At 39.4% G+C, this 24,115-nt stretch overlaps 1 protein-coding gene across 1 annotated transcript; it reads right to left on the bottom strand.

Annotated features, from left to right (window-relative positions):
* Positions 1–5,768: 5,768 nt before the first annotated feature.
* On the bottom strand, positions 5,769–21,137 carry LOC129811427 (saposin-C-like). The gene is made up of 4 exons (XM_055862718.1): positions 20,888–21,137; positions 14,339–14,439; positions 9,734–9,820; positions 5,769–6,337 (listed from the first exon to the last, which is right to left on the bottom strand). Exons 1-4 carry the CDS (start codon positions 20,925–20,927, stop codon positions 6,158–6,160), a joined length of 408 nt encoding a protein of 135 aa, XP_055718693.1. The 5' UTR covers positions 20,928–21,137; the 3' UTR covers positions 5,769–6,157.
* Between the last annotated feature and the right edge of the window lie 2,978 nt (positions 21,138–24,115).

The following is a 24,115-nucleotide window of genomic DNA, read 5'->3' as shown; positions in this document are numbered from 1 at the left end:
CTGCGTAAACTGCCCCAGACACGGGGAACCCCACTATACACTGGTTGCTCTGCGTAAACTGCCCCAGACACGGGAACGAAAACAGTCCAGTAACAAACTCGAACATACACAAACACGTATAGTCCGAAACAAACACCAAGCTTACAAACTAACAATCCCGCGCAAAGAAACGTGCGGGCCGGCTGACTGATAAAGCCCAACTAATTAAGAACAAACACACAACAGGTGTAACCAATGAACACATGAGGGGGAGAAAAGGATCAGTGGCAGCTAATAGACCGGTGACGACAACCGCCGAGCGCCACCCGAACGGGAAGGAGAGCCTGCCTCAGTCGGAGTCGTGACATAAAGCATTTAAGTACATTGTCTAGGAACTCATGTTGGCATTTTGCTACCTTTTTTATTTAGAATCTCAGTTTTCTGTAAAAAAAAAAGTATTGATTGTTTTGTAGGTGGCTTAAAGTAGCTGATCCAAAAAGTAACTATCCAGTGTTTCCAGATCTCTATGAAATATAACGTATAATTAATAACAATATTAAGTAAGTTAAAAAGCAGTTTTCTGTGAATGGTGTGGGCGTACCCCAACAACAGAATGGTGTGGGCGTATACCGGTCATTACACATTTTAAAGCGAGTAGACCACTGATTGGCCAGCTCATCCTCCTCAGGGAGATGATATCATGTTCTATAAGGAAATGTTTGAGATACAAGTTTGAGATCGGGTTTTCGAAGAGTTTTCTCCAATTTATGCTTTTGCTACAAATACGAGTATAGGATGAGTCAACAACATTATTTGGATATGAGATAATAGAATATGAACTTTTAAACAGTTACTTTAAAATGACATCCAGCAAGGGCTTTCGTCTGAAAAATGTATAGAAATATGAATTGTAGAGCTACTCCATGCAATCAATTTAATCAAACATGACATTGCTACTAAAGTACCATGCCTCTCTGATTAAAAGCTATTTCCACACTTTTCACAAATTATGTTGAACAACAATGTATTTTTACAGAACTCACTTGCGGAGCTTAATGTTTGCGAAAAACAATCCGTAGTTGAAAAGTTATTCAGTCAGCAGCATCACACCGATAAACTTATGCATAAACTTTTTGCACGAAGATTGGAGGAAGCCAATTCGATCACAATGGCAAATATTTTCCTGTAAAGTAGAAACATATTAAGTATTGTAAACCATAAGACATTATAAAGGCTCATACAATCTTATAACAAGCGTTAAAATTGCAGGCCTGTTTACCGCACATTTCAACAGCCTTGAGGGCTAACACAGATTGGTTACAAGCCCTGCATCATGTAGGATCCATGTAAAGCAGAGTGATATCAGATGTCATGCTGTTTGTCACCTTACATCTCCAGCAGACTCCAGGAAGCTTTGCTTCAATTTGTCTCTCAATCTGTAGCATTTTAAGCAAGCTGATTGCCAGCTCGGTCATTCCTACAATTTTAGTCTTCATACATTTTTTGGGGAAAATAATATATATTTGTTTGTTTTTTAGTATTCTATCAGAAAAGGACATATTGGTCAAGCTCAGGCACTTACACTTCGTTGCTGCATTTTCAAACCTATTAGGTCCATACTCCTAACAGGGTGGAACCTAGAAAAATAGGTTGTTTTCTTAAATGGAGAATTACAACAAACTAACAGGGTGGAAAGTGATTTTTATTATTTATTTTAATTAAAGGCCCCCCGAAAACTAGGAATGACGCTGCAGCTTCTGGTTGGTTGGAGCGGAAGAGCGCTAGAGAGCGACAAAAGAAAATATATATATTTTTTTTAAAGAGCGCGAAAGCGAAAGCGAAAGTGAAAGTTGGCTGCCTGGCATGAGTTGAAACCTATCTGATGCAGACGTTCCTTCGATGGTGAGATTTACTGATAAGGCTACACACCAAGAATCAGATAAGGCATGTTATAATTACCTTGTTTGTGTGGGAGATCGTCTGCTGGGGTAATTCCATTTTCTGTCTGACAACTAATAGTGATGTTAACTTTCGTTCTTCGTTCTTTCTGAACGACTATTTTTACTGACTCGACAGTCATGATTTGTTGTTCTGAGTGACTCGTTCATTTTAGTTGTTCGTTTGACCTGCTAGTCACTCAAGTGCTTAAGACACGCTCTTCTGACTCAGCGGCTCCAGAGATGTGCTCCGACCAACTGTCTATCATATGCGCGCAGGAAAATAGATCACGAGCATAGAGCATAAAAATACATGTTTAGAACTGATAATTGATCGCATGGTGCAAGAATGACTTCAATGCATTGGTTATTGAATGTTATGGTGGACACAAAAGCTTTGTAGAGCCAAAACAAACACTGCCTCTGCCATAGCAGCAGGAAATAGGGGTATATACATGCAACAATTTCAGTGATTTGCCAAATCCTTTTTGAAATCAGACATGTTGGCTGGATTCACAACATGTGTAGCTTTAATTTGGTGTCTTTCATGTGTGATTTCATGAAAGATTGATTTTTATAGTAATTTATTTGAATTTGGCGCACTGCATTTTTACTGGCTTTTGGCCAAGTGGGACGTTAGCGTCCCACATATCCCAGAGAAGTTAACTCTTGGGGCTAGATGTCTCGCTAGCGGGATTGAAGCCGACAACATCCGGTGAAATTGGAGGGTGCGCAATTCAAATAAATATTCATAATATTTAACATTCATGAACATACAAGTGTCTTATATCATTTAAAAGCTTAACTTCTTGTTAATCCAACTGCGTTGTCAGGCTTTACGGCGAAAGCATACCATGCGATTATCTGAGGACAGCACCCCCACATCAACATATTTTTCAACCAGGACAGGCTTCACAAAATCACAAATAGCGACAAAATAAATCACTTACCTTTGAAGATCTTCCTCCGTTTGCAATCCCAAGGGTCCCAGCTACAACATGAATGGTCGTTTTGTTCAATACAATCCTTCTTTATATCCCAAAAAGTCTATTTAGTTGGCGCCATTGATTTCAGTAATCCACTCGTTCAACATGCAGACGAAGGAGTCCAAAAAGCTACCAGTAAACTTCATCCAAACAAGTCAAACAACATTTCTAATCAATCCTCAGGTAGTCTAAAATGTAAATAAACTATAATATTTCACACGGAAAGTACTATGTACAATAGGAGAGGAAAATTCGTAAGCGCACGCCTTCTCCCTCACGCGCCGAAAGACTGATTTGGTCCATGTGCTCTCCCAACAGAAACTCCAATTACTTGTTCGTTTTTCAAAAAAGAAACCTGAAACCTTGAATAAAGACTGTTGACATCTAGTGGAAGCCATAGGAATTGCAATTTGGGTGACGGACATAAGGGTTTCCAATAGGTTTCCATAATAAGAGCCTGGGAGCTGAAAAATAAATTCTGGTCGGATTTTCTTCAGATTTTCTCCTGCCTTTAACAGTTTTAAAAACTTCAGAGAGTTTTCGATCCAATGCTACCAATTATATGCACATCCTGGCTTCCGGGCCTGAGTAACAGGCAGTTTACTTTGGGCACGTCAGTCAGGCGGTTTTTAGCAATTCCATTTTCTTTTGATACTTAAGTATTTTTTAAAACCAAATACTTTTAGACTTTTACTCAAGTAGTATATTATTGTGTGACTTTTACTTGAGTCATTTTCTATTAAGGTATCTTTACTTTTTCTCAAATAACTTTTTCCAACAGTGCTGCAATGAAACCACTACTAAAGGACACCACTAATAAGAAGAGACTTGCTTGGGCCAAGAAACACGAGCAATGGACATTAGACAGGTGGAAATCTGTCCTTTGGTCTGAGGAGTCCAAATTTGAGATTTTTGGTTCCAACTACCGTGTCTTTGTGAGACGCAGTAGGCGAACGGATGATCTCTGCATGTGTGGTTGGAAGATTTTTTAAAAACGTCATTTAATTAGACAAGTCAGTTAAGTATCAAAAGTTTAAATCATTTCAAATTCCCTATATCAAATAAACCAGACTGCACAATTTTTTTTATATTGTTTTATATTGATGGATAGCCATGAGCACACTCCAACACTCAGACATAATTTACAAACGAAGCAATTGTGTTTAGTGAGTTTTCCCAGATCAGATGCAGTAGGGATGACCAGAGATGTTCTCTTGATAAGTGTGTGAATTGGACCATTTTCCTGTTAAAATGTAACGGGTACTTTTGGGTGTCAGGGAAAATGTATGGAGTAAAAAGTACATTTATTTTCTTTCGGATGTGGTGAAGTAAAATTTGCCAAAAATATAATTAAGAAAGTAAACTACAGATACCCCCCCCAAAATACTTAAGTAGTACTTTACACCACTGCTTTGCAGTAATTCGACCATGAAGGCCTGATTCACGCGTCTCCTCTGAACAGTTGATGTTAAAATGTGTCTGTTACTTGAACTCTGAAGCATTTTTTTGGGATGTAATTTCTGAGGCTTGTAACTCTAATGAACGTATCCTCTGCAGCAGAGGTAACTCTGGCTCTCATGAGGACCGCCAGAGGAAAGGAAGACCCAGTTTCATTTAGAAGGCAAAAATCATATTTAATCTTCTCACAAATAGTTTCATATTAAATCATATATGTTCCACAAAATGTAGATGTAAATCTGATAACTTGGACGTATACATTTGTGGAGTTACCGTTATTTGGTTATACCGTCCTTAATGAGATCACAAAACAACAACTGATTTGACATGATTGTTCTTCTTGTAAGTCCCTCCCGACCCTCATTATTTAAGTAAGAAATATTTTTTCAATATCTAACCTTTTGATGTTACACTACTGCAAAACATTTGTTGTAACAAAGGGATTTTTAACTTTAATTTCTGCAGAGTGGGAGAGAGAGTTCCTGCGAGGTTTTTACTGCCGCCATAAAACTGGCCAACTCCCCCAGGAGAGGGGGGGTCTTGAAACCTTTGGTTAGCCAGAACCTTTGATCTCCATCCAGGAGGGCAAGTCATGACAAGACCTATTTCGTTACATTTCATTAGGCCTATTTAGTAACTATCTATATGCCTTACATTTTACCTCACAAAAGAAGGTCCACATATTTACTTGCACAAACCAGAAGAAGACCAATACTGATAAGAGAGGTGGCCCTCATATTCTCCTCAGTCACAAGATACTGAATGTTTTGGGCCAGTGTAGTCGCAAAATACATTTTAGACATGGACCACTTACACCCTTGAAATCATTAGCAGTTACCACAACCCTTTCTCGTTAGCAGTTACCACGACTAACGTCATGTACTACAGCGTGACTTGTGTTTACATTTATAGTGGTACTCTGAAAGCACTGAATATACCATTTGTCAGTTGAGGGGGGGATTCGATACGTATTGCGGACGATCTGTGTTAAAATGCGGGGTGGGAGTGGCAGCGTATCCTAGTGGTTATAGTGTTGGACTAGTAACCGAAAGGTTGCAAGATCGGATCCCCGAGCTGACAAGGTATAAATCTGTCATTCTGCCCCTGAACAAGGCAGTTAACCCACTGTTCCTAGGCCGTCATTGAAAATAAGAATTTGTTCTTAACTCACTTGCCTAGTTAAATAATGGTAAAATAAAAAAAAGTGAAGGTAATTTCGCATTTAAATTTCAATCAAGCTATAACTTGGATCTTCCGCAATACGATCAAATTGAGCCCTAATTCACAGGTTGATTTTTCCAATGTAAAATATCCAAAAGGGAGAGACCAAGCCCCTCATTCTAGAATGCATTTCATGGAGATAGTACACATTAATAGCAAGGGTTTTACTGTGAAATGGAGGAGACCGTTTTGGATAACCTTCAGTATTTAATTCAATAAAAATTGCAGGATCAATCAATCAATCAAATATATTTATGAAGCCCATTTTACACCACCCAATTTCACTAAGTGCTATACAGAAACCCAGCCAAAAACCCCAAACAGCAAGCAAGGCAGATGTAGAACCATGGTGGCTAGGAAAAACTCTCTAGAAAGGCAGGAACCTGGGAAGAAATCTAGAGAGGAACCAGGCTCTGATGGGTGGCCAGTCCTTTTCTGGCTGGATGGAATGTCGGTCTTTAGCAATGTTAAGTGACTTTAAAGACTGCCATTCCATCCAGACAGTTGTGTATGAAAATAATGTAAAGCTAAACTATGACAGCGTGTTCATCTGAAAGAAACGTGTGCCCAGGGCAATCATGGGTAAATGTTATCCCATTTGCATAGCTTCAATTCCTTACAGGCATCCTTTGCGTCCTCATCATTGAGAAGTGCTTCAATCAGTTTTTCTTTGTATTTATTGACCTGTTTCTTGCAGATGGCTTTGAGTATCCCCATGCTGCCACAAATAGAGTCCAGCTTAGCAGTTATGTTTTCCTGCAAGTAAAAATATAGAGAGATAGATCACTTACAGAATGTATTTTTTTTGTGTCATTGGTGACACAAATTAATTTGCTTACATAACATTGTGAGAATTGCAGAGATACAGCAGTATAAAGGGGTTTCTCAATCATTTCAATATGACCCTGACTAGGATTTACTATGGCTATACTATATATATATACACTATATACTATATACTGCACATTGATGAGACTGTTGTGTTTACACTGTTAGGTTCAAATTTTCAGAGTAAAAACTCAACGGGCACTATGACAGCTCAAACCAAGTTTATTCTTCCCAGAGAGTCAATACAGTTGCATTAGACAAATACATGTTTACAATAGTTGTGGTATATGTACCCAACTTTGGGTGGAGTCTCCCTCCTTCTCGCTAAACATTTGTATCTTTATTGAATCTAAGTTGGCGCTGCAGTTGGACGTGTGTATCTGTCTTTGTCTTATCCCGTGTCATATCCCATGTAAATAGCCAGTCTTTTTCGTATATATCTTAATCTCACTTTCTATCTACGAACTAAATCTACTTTCCTGCAACCCGCCTCACCCAGTGTGGTACGGATCTGCTATTTTTATACCTCATAGCTAGAACTTCCATCAGGAGCTAACTAGCTACTAGTCTTTGTTAGCCACGGCTAGGGGTCCTCGCCTTTTTTCCCCGTCATCAGCTAGCCTTAGCTCGAACAACACCTGCCAGTCTGCACAGGGCGATATCAACCCAGAGCATATCGGACTGCTTCTCTATATCATATCACCGGATTCCTGCCGCTCTGGATCATTACAACGGATTATTACCCCGGATCATCGCAGCTAGCTAGCTGCTAATGAGTGGCTACTGTTAGCTAACACCTCTGTCCCGAAGCAAGCACCGGCTAGCCTTGAGCTAGCCTTTAGCTAGGCCCATTTACCAGCTAATGCTAGGGCTACAATACCTCCTTTGCCAATTGGCCTGAACCCTTTATTGTCAACACGGAGCCCCGTCAATCCATCACGACTGGACTGCCGACGTGATCGCCCGATGTGGTCTCAACAAGCTATTCTGTTACGATGTCCCCGAAGAACCATCTACTAGCGCCAGCCTGCTAGTTTTTCTAAACGCTGTGTCCCATGCTCGCCTAGCGTAGTAGTGACTACCGAACAGCACCTTGACTCACCTATTGCTGCTCTTTTGACCCCATGATCACTCGGCTACACAGCTGATGCCCCCTGGACTGTTTCAATAACACGGTACCTCATTTTGTTTCACTGTCAGTTTCACGTTGTTTCACGTTTCATTTGAGATCCCTACATACTGGAAAGCTGCCGCGGTCATCCCCCTCTTCAAAGGGGGTGACACTCTAGACCCAAACTGTTACAGACCTATATCTATCCTATCCTGCCTTTCTAAAGTCTTCGAAAGCCAAGTTAACAAACAGATCCCAGACCATTTCGAATCCCACCGTACCTTCTCCGCTATGCCATCTGGTTTCCGAGCTGGTCATGGGTGCATCTCAGACATGCTCAAGGTCCTAAACGATATCATAACCGCCATCGATAAAAGACAATACTGTGCAGCCGTATTCATCGACCTGGCCAAAGCTTTCTACTCTGTCAATCACCGCATTCTTGTCGGCAGACTCAACAGCCTTGGTTTCTCAAATGACTGCCTCGCCTGGTTCACCAACTACTTCTCAGATAGAGTTCAGTGTGTCAAATCGGAGGGCCTGTTGTCCGGACCTCTGGCATTCTATGGGGGTGCCACAGGGTTCAATTCTCGGGCCGACTCTTTTCTCGGTATACATCAATGATGTCGCTCTTGCTGCTGGTGATTCTCTGATCCACCTCTATGCAGACGACACCATTCTGTATATATCTGGCGCTTCTTTGGACACTGTGTTAACAAACCTCCAAACGAGCTTCAATGCCGTACAACACTCCTTCTGTGGCCTCCAACTGCTCTTAAATGCAAGTAAAACTAAATGACATGCTCTTCAACCAATCGCTGCCCACACCCGCCCGCCCATCTAGCGCCACTACTCTGGACGGTTCTGACTTAGAATATGTGGACAACTACAAATACCTAGGAGTCTGGTTAGACTCTAAACTCTCCTTCCAGACTCACATTAAGCATCTCCAATCCAAAATTAAATCTAGAATCGGCTTCCTATTTCGCAATAAAACATCCTTCACTCTTGCTGCCAAACATACCATCATAAAACTGACTATCCTACCGATCCTTGACTTTCGCGATGTCATTTACAAAATAGCCTCCAACACTCTACTCAGCAAATTAGATGTAGTCTATCACAGTGCCATCCGTTTTGTCACCAAAGCCCCATATACTACCCACCCCTGCAACCTGTATGCTCTTGGTAAAGCCATGCCTTATCTCAGCTCACTGGTCACCATAGCAGCACCCACCCATAGCACGCCCTCCAGCAGGTATATTTCACTGGTCACCCCCAAAGCCATCTCCTCCTTTGGCCGTCTTTCCTTCCAGTTCACTGCTGCCAATGACTGAAACGAATTGCAAAAATCACTGAAGCTGGAGACTTATATCTCCCTCACTAACTTTAAGCATCAGCTGTCAGAGCAGCTTACCGATCATTGTACCTTTACATCCATCTGTAAATAGCCCACCCAACTACCTCATCCCCATATTATTATTTTTGCTCCTTTGCACCCCAGTATCTCTACTTGCACATCTATCACTCCAGTGTTTAATTGCTAAATTGTAATTATTTCGCCACTATGGCCTATTTATTGCCTTACCTCCCTAATCTTATAACATTTGCCCACACTGTATATAGACTTTTCTATTTTGTTATTGACTGTAAGTTTGTTTATCCCATGTGTAACTCTGTGTCATTTGTGTCGCACTGCTTTGCTCTATCTTGGCCAGGTCGCAGTTGTAAATGAGAACTTGTTCTCAACTGGCCTACCTGGTTAAATAAAGGTGAAATATATATATATATATTTTAATATTGCTAGGCAGGAAACTAAGTGATATGGGCAACACACTTTTTTTCTCTTAATGTGACCAGACATACCTCGACCCCCTTCATCACTAATCCATGGCTCTCTCCCCTTATCAATGCTGTCACATGATCATTTTCCCTGCGCTCAGCATATTCCAAGCTTAATTGCACACACCATATACCTTCCTCCTACAGATAACCATTAACTTCTGGTGTAGACCCTCTAAATCTAAGCACTCAATAGTTCAATAGGATACCTGATAATTAACCCTATCCCAAGTTTAGAAGTTAGTACCCAGAATCCATCAACGCTACAACTATAAAGTTTATATTTGCATTATATTTATTATAGAGTGTAAAGCTAACGTGAGTTTGTTCTGTGACTGTAAAATGGAAGGTGAGCAATCTGTCATCATTACCCTGTCATTATCACCATCCAGCTGGGCCTTGACCTTGTTGATGATGCGCTTACACGCAAAGCAGGTACCTGGAAGGACAGCTTTGATCTGAGGGAGAGGGAGACATTTTAGGCTACAAAAATGATCAGGTATTTACTTAAATATGACATGGCAAAATGGTATTGCCAAATAATGACATTAACCTAGATGAATGTTCCTTTCTTTCTTTGGGATTAATTAAAACAATCACCACCGGGCTTAGTCTGTTTCTGCTCTCTTCACATGTTTGGCATGACAATGGGTGACAAGGAGTTGGGATGGTAGCACAAACAGACTGGCACTGGTGCTACCATTTTTTTCATGCTACCTCATGCAAACCCCAATTTCTTTAGGCTTCTGAGAACCACACGTTTCTTAGAGCTTGGTGAGAGCGTTGTTGGCCTGTGGTTATTTTTGCAAACAACCTTCCCACAACTTTCTGGGATAGTTGCTTCCCACAGACGTCAAATCGATGTCTATTCCACATTGGTTCAGCGTAATTTCATTGAAATGACATGGATACCACGTTGATTCAAAATGTGTGTGCCCAGTGGGTTGGCTTTGGAACATTCTCAGCACATTTTAGGAACTTCACATAAAAAACTATTTTCATTACTTTAATATGAGCTTTCCTAAATGTTCAAACACGGTTACATTTACATTTTGGTAATGTTCTTTGATCGTTCTCAACTGGTTTGACATCGGGAATGTTCTCAAATAGTTCAGTGAATGTTAAGAAACACCGTTCTTCTGTGGGAATTTCATAGCTTTAGCATAATGTTTCCTCATGGTTCTATTTAAAGTCATGTTCTCAAATTGTTCCACGAATGTTCAGAAGCAACGTTGTTCTGTGGGAATTTCAGTACTTAAGCATAAAGTTGTTTTCATGGTTCTATTTATTAATGTTCTCAAATCTTTCCGAGAAAGTTAAGAAAACCATAAACACAACTTGAACAAAGAATGCTATTTGAAAACATATACATTTCGTTCTCAGCATGAACAAAACTCTATCCTGTTAACCTTTCTGGTGCAGGCGTTCCGCTAGCGACCCACCTCGACAACATCCGGTGAAATTGCAGAGCGCCAAATTCAAAATACAGAAATAGTCATAATAAACATTTTTAAAAGTACAAGTGTTATACATCGGTTTAAAGATTAACTTCCTGTTAATCCAGCCGCTTTGTCAGATTTCAAAATGGCTTTACGGCGAAAGCATACCATGCGATTATCTGTGGACAGCTCTAAAATTAATCACTTACCTTTGAAGATCTTCATATGGTTGCAGTCACAAGAGTCCCAGCTACACAATAAATGTTTGTTTTGTTTGATAAAGTCCCTCTTTGCATCCCAAAACTCTGTTTTGTTGGCGCGTTTTGTTCAGTAATCCATTGTCTCCAAGGCGGTCAAAACATACAGACGAATACATCCTAATAGTAACGAGTAAAGTTCGTCGAAACATGTCAAACGATGTTTATAATCAATCCTCAGGTTGTCAATTGTCTAAATAATCGATAATATTTCAACCGGACAATAGCGTATTCAATAGAAAGGAAAGACAACGAAGGGCGTGTAATCGGTCACGAGCGCAAACCAGCTCTGAATTCTTCCTCAGTCCACTTTTGTACATATTCTTTATCCCTTTACACTTGTGTGTAAAAGGTAGTTGTTGTGAAATTGTTAGGTGAGATTACTCGTTGGTTATTACTGCATTGTCGGAACTAGAAGCACAAGCATTTCGCTACACTTGCATTAACATCTGCTAACCATGTGTATGTGACAAATAAAATTTGATTTGATTTTGATTTGAAAAGGTATCATTCTTCTTCATTTTTCAAAAGACAAGCCTGAAACAATGTCTAAAGACTGTTGAAGCCATAGGAACTGCAATCTGGATCCTAACCCATTGCATACTGTATAGGCATTCAATTGAAAATACCCACATCAAAAAATCCCACTTCCTGGATGGATTTTCCTCAGGTTTTCGCCTGCCATATCAGTTCTGTTATAATCATTAATTTAACAGTTTTGCAAACTTTAGAGTGTTTTCCATCCAAATCTACCAATTATATGCATATCCTAGCTTCTGGGCTGAGTAACAGGCAGTATACTTGGGCACGCTTCTCATCCAGACGTCGAAATACTGCCCCCAAGCCATAAGAAGTTTTAAGTATGTTCACTGGGGCCAAACTCCCTGCCATCCAGGACCTCTTTACCAGGCAGTGTCAGAGGAAGGCTCAAAAATGGTGAAAGACTGCAGCAATCCAAGTCATAAACTATTCTCTATGCTACCCCACGGCAAGCAGTACCGGAGTGTCAAGTCTGTGTGCAAAAGGCACCTGAACAGCTTCTACCCTCAGGCCATGAGACTGCTGAACAGTTAATCAAATGGCTACCCGCACAATTTAAATTGAACCCTTTAATTATTTGTTTCTTGATCTAAATTGACTTCCTTGCACTGGCTCTATGCACACTCACTAGACTCAATCTACACACTCACACATACTACACTGACACTCCAACACACTCATACGCTCACACACACACACATGCATATTGACGACACTCACACATAGACACACTCCCATATACACTGCTGCTATTCTGTTTATTATATATCTTGATTGCCTAGTCACTTTTACCCCTACCCACATGTACATACTAAATTACCTCAACTACCTCGTACCCCTGCACATTGACTTGGTACTGGTGCTCCTTGTAAATAGCCTCGTTATTGTTTTTATTGAGTTACAATTTCCTTTTTTATTTTTATTTAGCAAATATGTGTGTTACTTTTTAACTCTACACTGTTGAGAATGGGCATGTAAGTAAGCATTTCACTGTAAAGTTGTTGGCCGTGCCCACTAATTGACCACACCTGATCATAATGAGTACTTTTTTCCTTTGAAATGGCATGCTAATTCCATCCTGGTGGCTCAGTGGACTAATTCTGTGTTACAATAAAAAATACATGTTTTTGCATAATTAATGCATAAGGAATTTCCATGTGTCCTATCTGTGCTTGTAGTTCAAAGAAATAAGCTAGCTGTGTTATTAAAAGTCTTATTGAAACATTTATTGGAAGATATTCAAAAACTTTAAAATAACCAATAATTTCCCTTCTCAAAGCATTAATATAACCTCCCAGAAAAGCATTAAAGGAACCAAAATAAAATGTCCTCAGAACCTCCCTGCAACCTAAAAATAAACGTTCCCAGAACAGACAATTTTCCTTTCTGTTCTCAGAATTTAAAACAAAAAAGTCCAGTTTAACTGGTAGGGAAAAATATATCTTCTTTCCCACAGCCAATGTTAACCTCTTTCAGCTAGGGGGCACTATTTTTATGTTTGGAAAAATAACGTTCCCAAGGTAAACGGACTATTTCTCAGGCCCAGATGCTAGAATATGCACATAATTGACAGATTAGGATAGAAAACACTCAAAAGTTTCCAAAACTGTCAAAATATTGTCTGTGAGTATAACAGAACTGATTTTGCAGGCGAAAACCTGAGGAAATCCAACCCGGAAGTGCCTTTTATTTGGAAAAATCCCTGTTCCATTGCCTGCCCCTCCTCCATTTAAAGGGGTATCAACCAGATTCATTTTCCAATGACTTCCTCAGGCTGTGACCAGGCTTTAGACATAGTTTCAAGCTTTTATTTAGAAAAATGAGCGAGAATTATCAAAATGCGTCAGGTGTCCTTTGATTAGTTCCTGCGCGAGAGTTGTAGCTCGACATTTTCTTTCTCTGTAGTATTGAATAGTTTACCGTCCGGTTGAAATATTATCGATTATGTATGTTAAAAACAACCGGAGGATTGATTATAAAAAACGTTTGACATGTTTCTACGAACATTACGGATACTTTTTGGAATTTTCGTCTGCCCTCGTCTGCCCTTCAGGACCGGCACGAGCCTGTGGTTTTCTGAACATAACGCGCAAACCAAATGGAGGTTTTTGGTTATAAAAATCATCTTTATCGAACAAAAATAACATTTATTGTGTAACTGGGAGTCTCGTGAGTGCAAACATCCGAAGATCATCAAAGGTAAGCAATTAATTTTATTGCTTTTCTGACTTTCGTGACCAAGCTAATTTGCGGCTAGCTGTTCTTACTGTTTTGTCGAGTGATTGATAAACTCACAAACGCTTGGATTGCTTTCACTGTAAAGCATATTTTCAAAATCTGACATTATAGGTGGATTAACAACAAGCTACGCTGTGTTTTGGTATATTTCACTTGTGATTTCATGAATATAAATATTTATTATATTTTTATTTTATTTGGCGCTCTGCAATTCAGCGGTTGTTTACTAAAATGATCCCGCTAAAGGGATCCGTGCGTCAAGAAGTTAAACCAAAAACATATGTTCCCAAACCTTCCAAGGAACCAAATGTGCTAGCTGGGTATTGTGTAGGGCAGTGTTTCTCAACTAGAGTCCTTGAGTATCCCCAATAATACAAAGTATTTTGTAGACCCGGATAAGCATAACTGATTCAACTTATTAACTAGTCATCAAACTGAATCAGGTGTTTTTGTCCAGGGCGGTACTCACTAATACAATACAATGAAAAGTCTCCAACACTACCTCGGCATGGTTGTCATCTCTTTCCATTAGGTAGTTCCCCCACATGTCCTCCTCCTCTCTCAGACTCCCCCCACCTTGAGACTTGAAGGACTGAGCAAAGGCTAAAAAGAAAATTCTATTAGCATTGTCATTTTATGACAAAAATTGTGAAATCTTTACAATAGGTAAATGGTCAATCCATTTGGATTCAATCACTTTTTGACAGCACCCCTTTCGATTTGAACGATTCCTTCCATATATGACCATTGTAGAAGTGCTCAGAAAGTGACTTTTTAGACCTGAATAACAAGATATTAAAGAGATAAAGGTGTTCAACGTTTACATGTTTTGCATCCCCCTCCATACCATGAGACATCCATGTCTTCATCACTGGGAAATATTCAATGGTTGAGATTAATATAATTTAAAAGCTTACAAACGGGGTTGTCAAATATTTTATCATTTCTGGGTGAAAAAAGTTTTTAAAATAAAAAGTTAATATTTTTTACCTTAAAAAAAAATCAATGATATAAAAACGTGTACATTTCTATTTTTTTTTCTTCATGTTGACAGATGTTGTAGTTTAGACCCTAATTTACATAATCATCTAAGTTATTTGTGTTATGCCCGCCATCGGTTGAGACACAACATGCTCTTGAAGACGGTGGATATCATGTTTTGGCTGATAAATGTACTAAAATGTTAATCTAATGGTTGGCGGTCCACACATCAGAGAATGTTGACTTGAATGGGAATATCTGTTGTTTTAAATTATACTGTCAATCCTCCATAGGAAACCTATTGAAATCATAAAAGATACCAGAATAGACATGACCATTTAAGTTGACATTAGGCGGCGGGTGGGTCATCTTTGTGGGAGTAATTAGAAGTAAAAATGACTATTAATTTAAAATGTAAATGGTTTACCATCTAAGTTGCAGTGGTCTGAAGGGATAGGTCCATTTTATGAATAATATTTCTATGATTGAAATGACACGAATGTTGTCTCAACCGATGGCGGACACAACACAAAAAGCTCAGATGTGAAATAAGGTTTAAGCTACAAAATAATCGGAGTTGAAGCGTTTTTTAGATACTTCACGTTTTATTTTATTTTTAAAAAGAAGGTAAGGGGGTGGATCAGCTTTAATATTGCAGATTGTTGCTTCCATCAATGTAATTGTCTGCATCATTTTCAATCCCCCATATATTTTGGGGGTAAATATATATATCTATATACAGTTGAAGTTGGAAGTTTACATACACTTAGGTTGGAGTCAATAGAACTCGTTTTTCAACCACTCCATAACTTTCTTGTTAAACAAACTATAGTTTTGGCAAGTCGGTTAGGCTACTTTGTGCATGACGCAATTAATTGTTCCAACAATTGTGTACAGACAGATTATTTCACTTATAATTCACTGTATCACAATTCCAGTGGGTCAGAAGTTTACATACACTATGCTGTGCCTTTAAACAGCTTGGAAAATTCCAGAAAATGATGTCATGGCTTTAGAAGCTTCTGATAGGCTAATTGACATAATTTGAGTCAATTGGAGGTGTACCCGTGGATGTATTTCAAGACCTACCTTCAAACTCAGTGTCTCTGCTTGACATCATGGGGAAATTAAAAGAAATTAGCCAAGACCTCAGAAAAATAAATTGTAGACCTCCACAAGTCTGGTTCATCCTTGGGAGCAATTTCCAAACGCCTGAAGGTACCACGTTCATCTGTACCAACAATAGTACGCAAGTATAAACACCATGGGACCACGCAGCCGTCACACCGCTCAGGAAGGAGACGCCTTTTCTCTCCTAGAGATGAACGTACTTTGGTGCAAAATGTGCAAATCAATCCCAGAACAGCAACAAAGGACCTTGTGAAGATGCTGGAGGAAACCAGAACAAAAGCATCTATATCCACAGTAAAACGATTCCTATATCGACATAACCTGAAAGGCCACTCAGCAAGGAAGAAGCCACTGCTCCAAATCCGCCATAAAAAAGCCAGACTACGGTTTGCAACTGCACATGGAGTTAAAGATCGTACTTTTTGGAGAAATGTCCTCTGGTCTGATGAAATAAAAATAAAACTGTTTGGCCATAATGACAATCGTTATGTTTTGAGGAAAAAGGGGGATGTTTGCAAGCTGATGAACACAAATGGGTCTTCCTAATGGACAATGAACCCAAGCATTCTTCCAAAGTTGTAGCAAAATTCCTTAAGGACAACAAAGTCAAGGTATTGGAGTGGCCATCACAAAGCCCTGACCTCAATCCCATAACATTTGTGGGCAGAACTGAAAAAGTGTGTGCGAGCAAGGAGGCCTACAAACATGACTCAGTTACACCAGCTCTGTCAGAAAGAATGGGCCAACATTCACCCAACTTATTGTGGGAAGCTTGTGGAAGGATACCCAAAATGTTTGACCCAAGTTAAACAATTTAAAGACAATGCTACCAAATACTAATTGAGTGTATGTAAACTTCTGACCCACTGGGAATGTGATGAAATAAATAAAAGCTGAATTAAATAATTCTCTCTACCATTATTCTGACATTTCATATTCTTAAAATAAAGTGGTGATCCTAACTGACCTAAGACAGGGAATTTTTACTGGGAATAAATGTCAGGAATTGTGAAAAACTGGTACATACATACGGTTGAAGTCTGAAGTTTACATACACCTTAGCCAAATACTTTTAAACTCAATTCCTGACGTTTAACCCTATTAAAAATTCCCTGGATTTCTATTTGCCATATATATTGTCAATTGTGCTGTGATGCTTCACAAAAGTACTGAACCTTTATTTTTTTTTATTTAACCGTTATTTTACCAGGTAAGTTGACTGAGAACACATTCTCATTTGCAGCAACGACCTGGGGAATAGTTACAGGGGAGAGGAGGGGGATGAATGAGCCAATTGTAAACTGGGGATTATTAGGTGACCATGATGGTTTGAGGGCCAGATTGGGAATTTAGGCAGGACACCGGGGTTAACACCCCTACTCTTACGATAAGTGCCATGGGATCTTTAATGACCTCAGAGAGTCAGGACACCCGTTTAACGTCCCATCCGAAAGACGGCACCCTACACAGGGCAGTGTCCCCAATCACTGCTCTGGGGCGTTGGGATATTTTTTAGACCAGAGGAAAGAGTGCCTCCTACTGGCCCTCCAACACCACTTCCAGCAGCATCTGGTCTCCCATCCAGGGACTGACCAGAACCAACCCTGCTTAGCTTCAGAAGCAAGCCAGCAGTAGTATGCAGGGTGGTATGCTGCTGGCAATTCTCATAGCTTCTACAGGTTGTAAATTAAAGATAAAAAATTATGATAAAATAATTATTTTATTATTGATCGATTGACAATGACTTTTAAAATCACCCAGTATTGCTATCTGCAGCGTTAGTTCTAGGTAAATGTTGCAATTCTTCAGCCATTCCTGGACCTGTGACCAAAAACGAGCTACATATGGACAGTACCAAAATAAATTATATAATGCCTCTGCTTTCCTCGCAGCAATATCTACAGAGCTAGGAAGATTGTATCCCCCTTGTATATAAAATTCTATTGGTTGCAAGAATTTTGTAAAATAATTTAAATAGAAAAATATGAAATTTTTAATCCTGCGTTGTTTTGCGTGTCAATTCATAAACCATGTGCCATGGAATCAGTACATCGAAAATCTCTTCCCAACTATTTTGCAACATATATGGCACAGCTGTCCATTTTTTGGTCCTTCAATGAAATTGGTATCTATATTTATTTACAGCAATTTTCATTAACCATTTTTTGGTATTTAAGGACCAAGTTCCTTTGCTTAGTGGAGATGGAGGAGACTGAAACGAAAACCTATTCTTAAAGTACTTTACTTCCTCTTTCAAAATATTGTTTGGTGAATTGTGCGTGACGCCATCATTTGTAACAAGTTTCAATAACAGAATGTTGGTAGCATTTCTATGTTGAAGATTGAAAAAGAATTTGGAGCATTTTTCCCGATATTCCATCCATTTCGCTTTATTTTTATAATATATTACACTGGATCTTTCTTGAATAAGTTCCTCCATTTCTTTTTGTTTTTCCTCTAACTTATTCTGTCTCTCTATGGTATAGTTTTATTGCTATTTAACTGTACTGTTAGTCCTTCAGTTTTCTTTGTTAAAATGGACTCTTTTGACCTAAATTGCTTTTGTTTTATAGATGAGTGCTGAATTGCATGGCCTCTAAAGGTACATTTAAAAGTGTCCCATACAATAAGGGGATCTGCTGTACCTATGTTATGTCAGAAAAAGTCAGTTATAAATTATTCTGTCCTAGTTTAAAACAAGTTATCATCCAGTAGGCTTTGATTCAGTAGGCTTTATGTACATATTCTTCATCCCTTTACACTTGTGTGTATAAGGTAGCTGTTGTGAAATTGTTAGATTACTCGTTGGTTATTACTGCATTGCAGGAACTAGAAGCACAAGCATTTCGCTACACTCGCATTAACATCTGCTAACCATGTGTATGTGACAAATAAAATTTGATTTGATTTTGATTAAATTTCTAATATCCTCGCCTCATGGAAATTCTGTAAGAGTTATATATATATGCCAATTATGTGATTATCCGACCGCATTCTGTCCCCTATCAACACTTTTTAAAGTTTTGGTGCCAGAGAGAATGACATAAGAAAGTAATCAAGATGACTAGCTTGATTCAGCCTCCGCCATGTATATCTCTCTAGGTCATATATCCACTAATTCCAATATGTCCATGACATTCATGAATTCCTGAAGTGCCTGAGGGTGATAGTTTAATGTGATTTCCTTTACCGTCCATAGAGGTATTTAAAACCCTATTAAAAACTCCCACCATAATAATAGAGTCTAGTGTTGCTTGTAGAGTTGATACATTCTTATATGTATATTCAAAGAAGCTTGGATCATCATTATTTGCACCATATAGGTTAATAAGCCATATTTGTTTATTGTCCAATAACATATTTAAAGTAATCCATCAACCTTGATGATGTGTTTGGACAATTAGCACATTTAGATCAAAATTACTGTTAATTAATATCATCACCCCTTTTGAATTTCTTTGCCCATGGGAAAAATATATTTCACCCCCCCCCCAGTCCTTTTTCGAAAAAACTGCATCGAAAATTGTTGAATGAGTTTCCTGTAAACAATAGATATTATATTCCTTCTCTTTAGCCAGGTAAATACTGATAGTCTTTTCTTATTATCTTTCTTATTATCTGCCATATAAACCATTACTATTATAACTGGCTATACTTATTTCACCAGTTACCATAATGAGACAAGTTTCTATTCTATTTATCATAATATAAGGTTTATAAACGTACCATTTTAAAATGTAACATGATAATTGAGTGTCTATTGCTGATGATATTTGATATTTGCATTGCTACTGAGTAAACCACCAAATGGTCCCCAATATTCCACCCGCTAAAAGCCATCCTCATCCCGAGTTGGGTTGTCATCCCAATGCCCGGCAGACCGCCAAAAGGCCCCCCGGATCCCATGGCCCCGGAGAGACTGGGACCCATCCTTCGAAAAGAGCACACAGTGCCACCCACAGAACAGAAGCAGATCAACTGCCAAATGCATTTCCATCGCCCTCACCTCGATTTGTATTATATATAGCCATTAAAAAATGTATACTTTAAAAATCCTGTTTATCCTATTTTCCATAATTAGCCATTTAAATTTATAGTAATGTAGGCAGTTTATGCAAATGATTTTTAACTCTCACCAGTCTCGCCATTTACCAAAATTACATTATGGCAAGCATTTATTATTTTAGCAAACAGTTATTGTGATTCATCCTATATTGTCCCTAACATATTTTACTCCCTCGCAACAGTTATGGGATACACACACACACACACACACACACACACACACACACACACACACACACACACACACACACACACACACACACACACACACACACACACACACACACACACACACACACATACACATACACATACACATACACATACACACACACATACACACTCAACCCCTTTCCCCCACAACAACCATAGACTCAGATTCTGAGCAGTTGCACCATCCCAGAGCCCAACTCAAGAAAGGTCTTGATTTATGAATGCATATACAGTTGCAGCTGTATGAGAAGGCCTGCAAAACGGAGCAAAAAAATGGGCAGAAATGGGGAGATTTGATTAACCATTGTCATGTTAACAGTTTTCAAAATGACAATTCTTTATAAAAAAAATTCTATTCAAGACATAATAAAATACTGTAGTTTTACAACACTTTGTAAGCTTTTAAATTATATCAAACTCAACTGTTTAACTTTTCCAGTGATGAAGACATGGATGTCTCATGGTATGGTGGGGTATGCAAAATTATTCAACACCTTTTGTCTCCTGAATATTAATCGGGTCCAAAATGTTACTTTCTGACCACTTCTTCCATGGGCAAACATGTATGGAATTAAAATGGACTTACCCTAAAGCTGGATTTCAATATTTAATTTTCCTGACTTTTCACCCATATTTCACAAAAGAAGACCCATATATTTACCTGCACAAACCAGCAGAAGACCCATATTGACGACCCTCATCTTCTTCTCAGTCAAAAGGTAGAAATGGATAATAAAGCAACTGTTGTAAGCCAGTGTAGTTAACTTGGTCCTGGTTGGAGAGCACAGAACGTCTGCTCTTTTCTACCCATTGACTCTGGCTTGATTGGTTGCCGTTGTGGAGGGGAAGGAGCGTGGTTAGCAAGGTTGAGGGATTGGATCTGAGCCCGGGTAAGGGGGGTGGGGGAGGAAATGTTGTCGTTTAAGATATTTTATACATGTGTATTGAAACACTATCATTCTTCAAAGCGAAGATCAGAAAGCTGACTTCCTTTTTCACTAGCTGTACCACAAATAATTGCCCAAATAAAGGAAACACCAACAGAGTGTCTTAACAGGGCGTTGGGCATCCACGAGCTAGAACAGCTTAAATTCATTCACCTTGGCATAGATTCTACACGTTTCTGAAACTCTATTGGAGGGATGCAACTCCTTTCTTCCACAATAAATTCCATAATTTGATGTTATGTTGATGGTGGTGGAAAACGCTGTCTCAGGCACCGCTCCAGAATCACCCATAAGTTTTCAATTGGGTTGAGATCTGGTGACTGAGACGACCATGCCATATGGTTTACATCATTTTCATGCTCATGAAACCATTCAGTGACCACTCTTGCCCTGTGGATAGGGGCATTGTCATCCTATGAGGGCATAACCATGGTAGCCAAAATAATGGCCTGCCCAGCATTGTTATACATGACCCTAAGCACGATGGGATGTTAATTGCTTAATTAACTCGGGAACCATGTGTGGAAGCACCTGCTTTTAATATACTTGTATCAATCCCTCATTTACTCAAGTGTTTCCATTATTTTGGCAGTTACAGGTAACTGCTACATCCTGACTTGTGGCAACTCAGTGTGCGGCCTAAAGCTTTCACAACCTAGAGCCAACACATTTTCTAAATGTGTACACAATTGGCAAGCCCATTTACATTTTATATGATAGAAGTGCTCTCCTAACCATTTTAAATGTATGACATTGAAATTAAGTGAAATAATGCAGGGATTTGAATCTGATTTCACCTGAGCACAACGCCTCTCCCTATCTGTAGTCTGCTGATAATGAGAGTCAACTTTAAAATGTATCAGCTATATAGTAACAGGTTTCATGACCAAATAAATGCAGTAAAGCTAAATGGAAAAGGTTGCTGTTTGTGAGACTCGATTTAAATATTTGTACACTGCCTTCGGAATGTATTCGGACCCCTTGACTTTTTTACACTTTTTGGTACCTTAAAGCCTTATTCTAAAATGGATTTAAAAAAAATAATAAAACCTCAGCAATCTACACACAATAGCCCATAATGACAAAGAGAAAACAAGTTTTTTTAAATAAATGTATTAAAATATTAAAAACAGAAATAACTTATTTACATAAGTATTCAGACCCTTTGCTATGATAAATTGAGCTCAGGTGCATCCTGTTTCGATTGATCATCCTTGATATGTTTCTACAACTTGAATGGAGTCCACATGTGGTAAATTCACTTGATTGGACATTATTTGGAAAGGAACACACTTGTCTATACAAGGGCCCACAGTTGACAGCGCATGTCAGAGCAAAAACCAAGCCATGAGGTCGAAGGAATTGTCCATAGAACTCCGAGACAGGATTGTGTTGAGGCAAAGATCTGGGGAAGGGTACCAAACCATTTCTGAAGTATTAAAGGTCGCCAAAAACACAGTGGCCTCCATCATTCTTAAATGGAAGAAGTTTGGAACCACCAAGCAATCGGGGGAGAAGGGCCTTGGTCAGGGAGGTGACCAAGAACCCGATGGTCACTCTGACAGAGCTCCAGAGTTCCTCTTTGGAGATAGGAGAACCTTCCAGAAGGACAACCATCTCTGCAGCGCTCCACCAATCAGCCCTTTATGGTAGAGTGGCCAGACGGAAGCCACTCCTCAGTAAAAGGCACATGACAGCCCGCTTGGAGTTTGACAAAAGGCACCTAAAGACTCTCAGACCTTGAGGAACAAGATTCTCTGGTCTGATGAAACCAAGATTAAAGTCTTTGGTCTAAATGCCAAGAGTCACATCTGGTGGAAACCTGGCTCCATCCGTACGGTGAAGCATGGTGGTGGCAGAATCATCCCGTGGGGATGTTTTTTAGCGGCAGGGACTGGGAGACTAGTCAGGATCGAGGCAAAGATGAATGGAGCAAAGTACAGAGAGATCCTTGATGAAAACCTGCTGTAACGAACATCGTCGGGAGAAGGAGAGGAGGACCAAAGTGCAGCGTGGTACGTATCCATAATACTATTTAATAAAGATGAATACGCGAACAAAACGACCAACGAACAGTTCTGAAAGGTGCAACAATCACTAAACAGAAAACAACCACCCACAAACACAGGTGGGAACAGGCTACCTAAGTATGGTTCTCAATCAGAGACAACGATAGACAGCTGCCTCTGATTGGGAACCATACCAGGCCAAACACATAGAAATACAAAACAAGGACAACATAGAACACCAGACATAGAATGCCCACCCAAACTCACACCCTGACCAACCAAAATAGAGACATAAAAAGGATCTCTAAGGTCAGGGCGTGACACCTGCTCGAGAGCTCTCAATCAAATGTATTTCTAAAGCCCTTTTTACATCAGCAGATGTCACAAAGTGCTATACAGAAACCCACCCTAAAACCCCAAACAGCAAGCAATGCAAATGTAGAAGCATGGTGGCTCAAGACCTCAGACTGGGGTAAAGCTTCACCTTCCAACAGGACATCGACCCTAACACAGCCAAGACAACGCAGGAGTGGCTTCGGGATAAGTCTCTGAATGTCCTTGAGTGGTCCAGCCAGAGCCCGGACTTAAACTTGATTGAACATCGCTGGAGAGACCTGAAAATAGCTGTGCAGAAACACTCCCCATCCAACCTGACAGCGCTTGAGAAGAACTGCAGAGAAGAATGGGAAAAACTCCCCAAATACAGGTGTGCCAAGCTTGTAGCGTTACTCGCTGCCAAAGGTGCTTAAACAAAGTACTGAGTAAAGGGTCTGAATACTTATGTAAATGTATTATGCAATATTTTTTTTAATGATAAATTATCGAAAAAATTATTTGTCATTATGGGGTATAGCGTGTAGATTGATGAGGAATAAAACTATTTAATCAATTTTAGAATACGGCTGTAACCTAAGATAATGTGTTCAGGGGTCT

Source organism: Salvelinus fontinalis, chromosome 15, assembly GCF_029448725.1.
Source record: "Salvelinus fontinalis isolate EN_2023a chromosome 15, ASM2944872v1, whole genome shotgun sequence".
In the NCBI taxonomy this organism is placed as follows: Eukaryota; Metazoa; Chordata; class Actinopteri; order Salmoniformes; family Salmonidae; genus Salvelinus; species Salvelinus fontinalis.
Note: the sequence above shows the minus strand (reverse complement) of the source record. Positions and strands in the feature narration are given on the sequence as shown.

Bases quoted from the DNA above. Each gene is read 5' to 3' on its own strand.
- LOC129811427 (XM_055862718.1), bottom strand. From the start codon at position 20,927: ATGAGGGTCGTCAATATGGGTCTTCTGCTGGTTTGTGCAG. The intron at 9,821-14,338 runs GTAGTGTTGGAG...CCTCTCCCTCAG, and splicing joins GAGATGACAACCATGCCGAG to ATCAAAGCTGTCCTTCCAGG. The intron at 6,338-9,733 runs GTAATGATGACA...TTTTACTTGCAG, and splicing joins TGGATGGTGATAATGACAGG to GAAAACATAACTGCTAAGCT.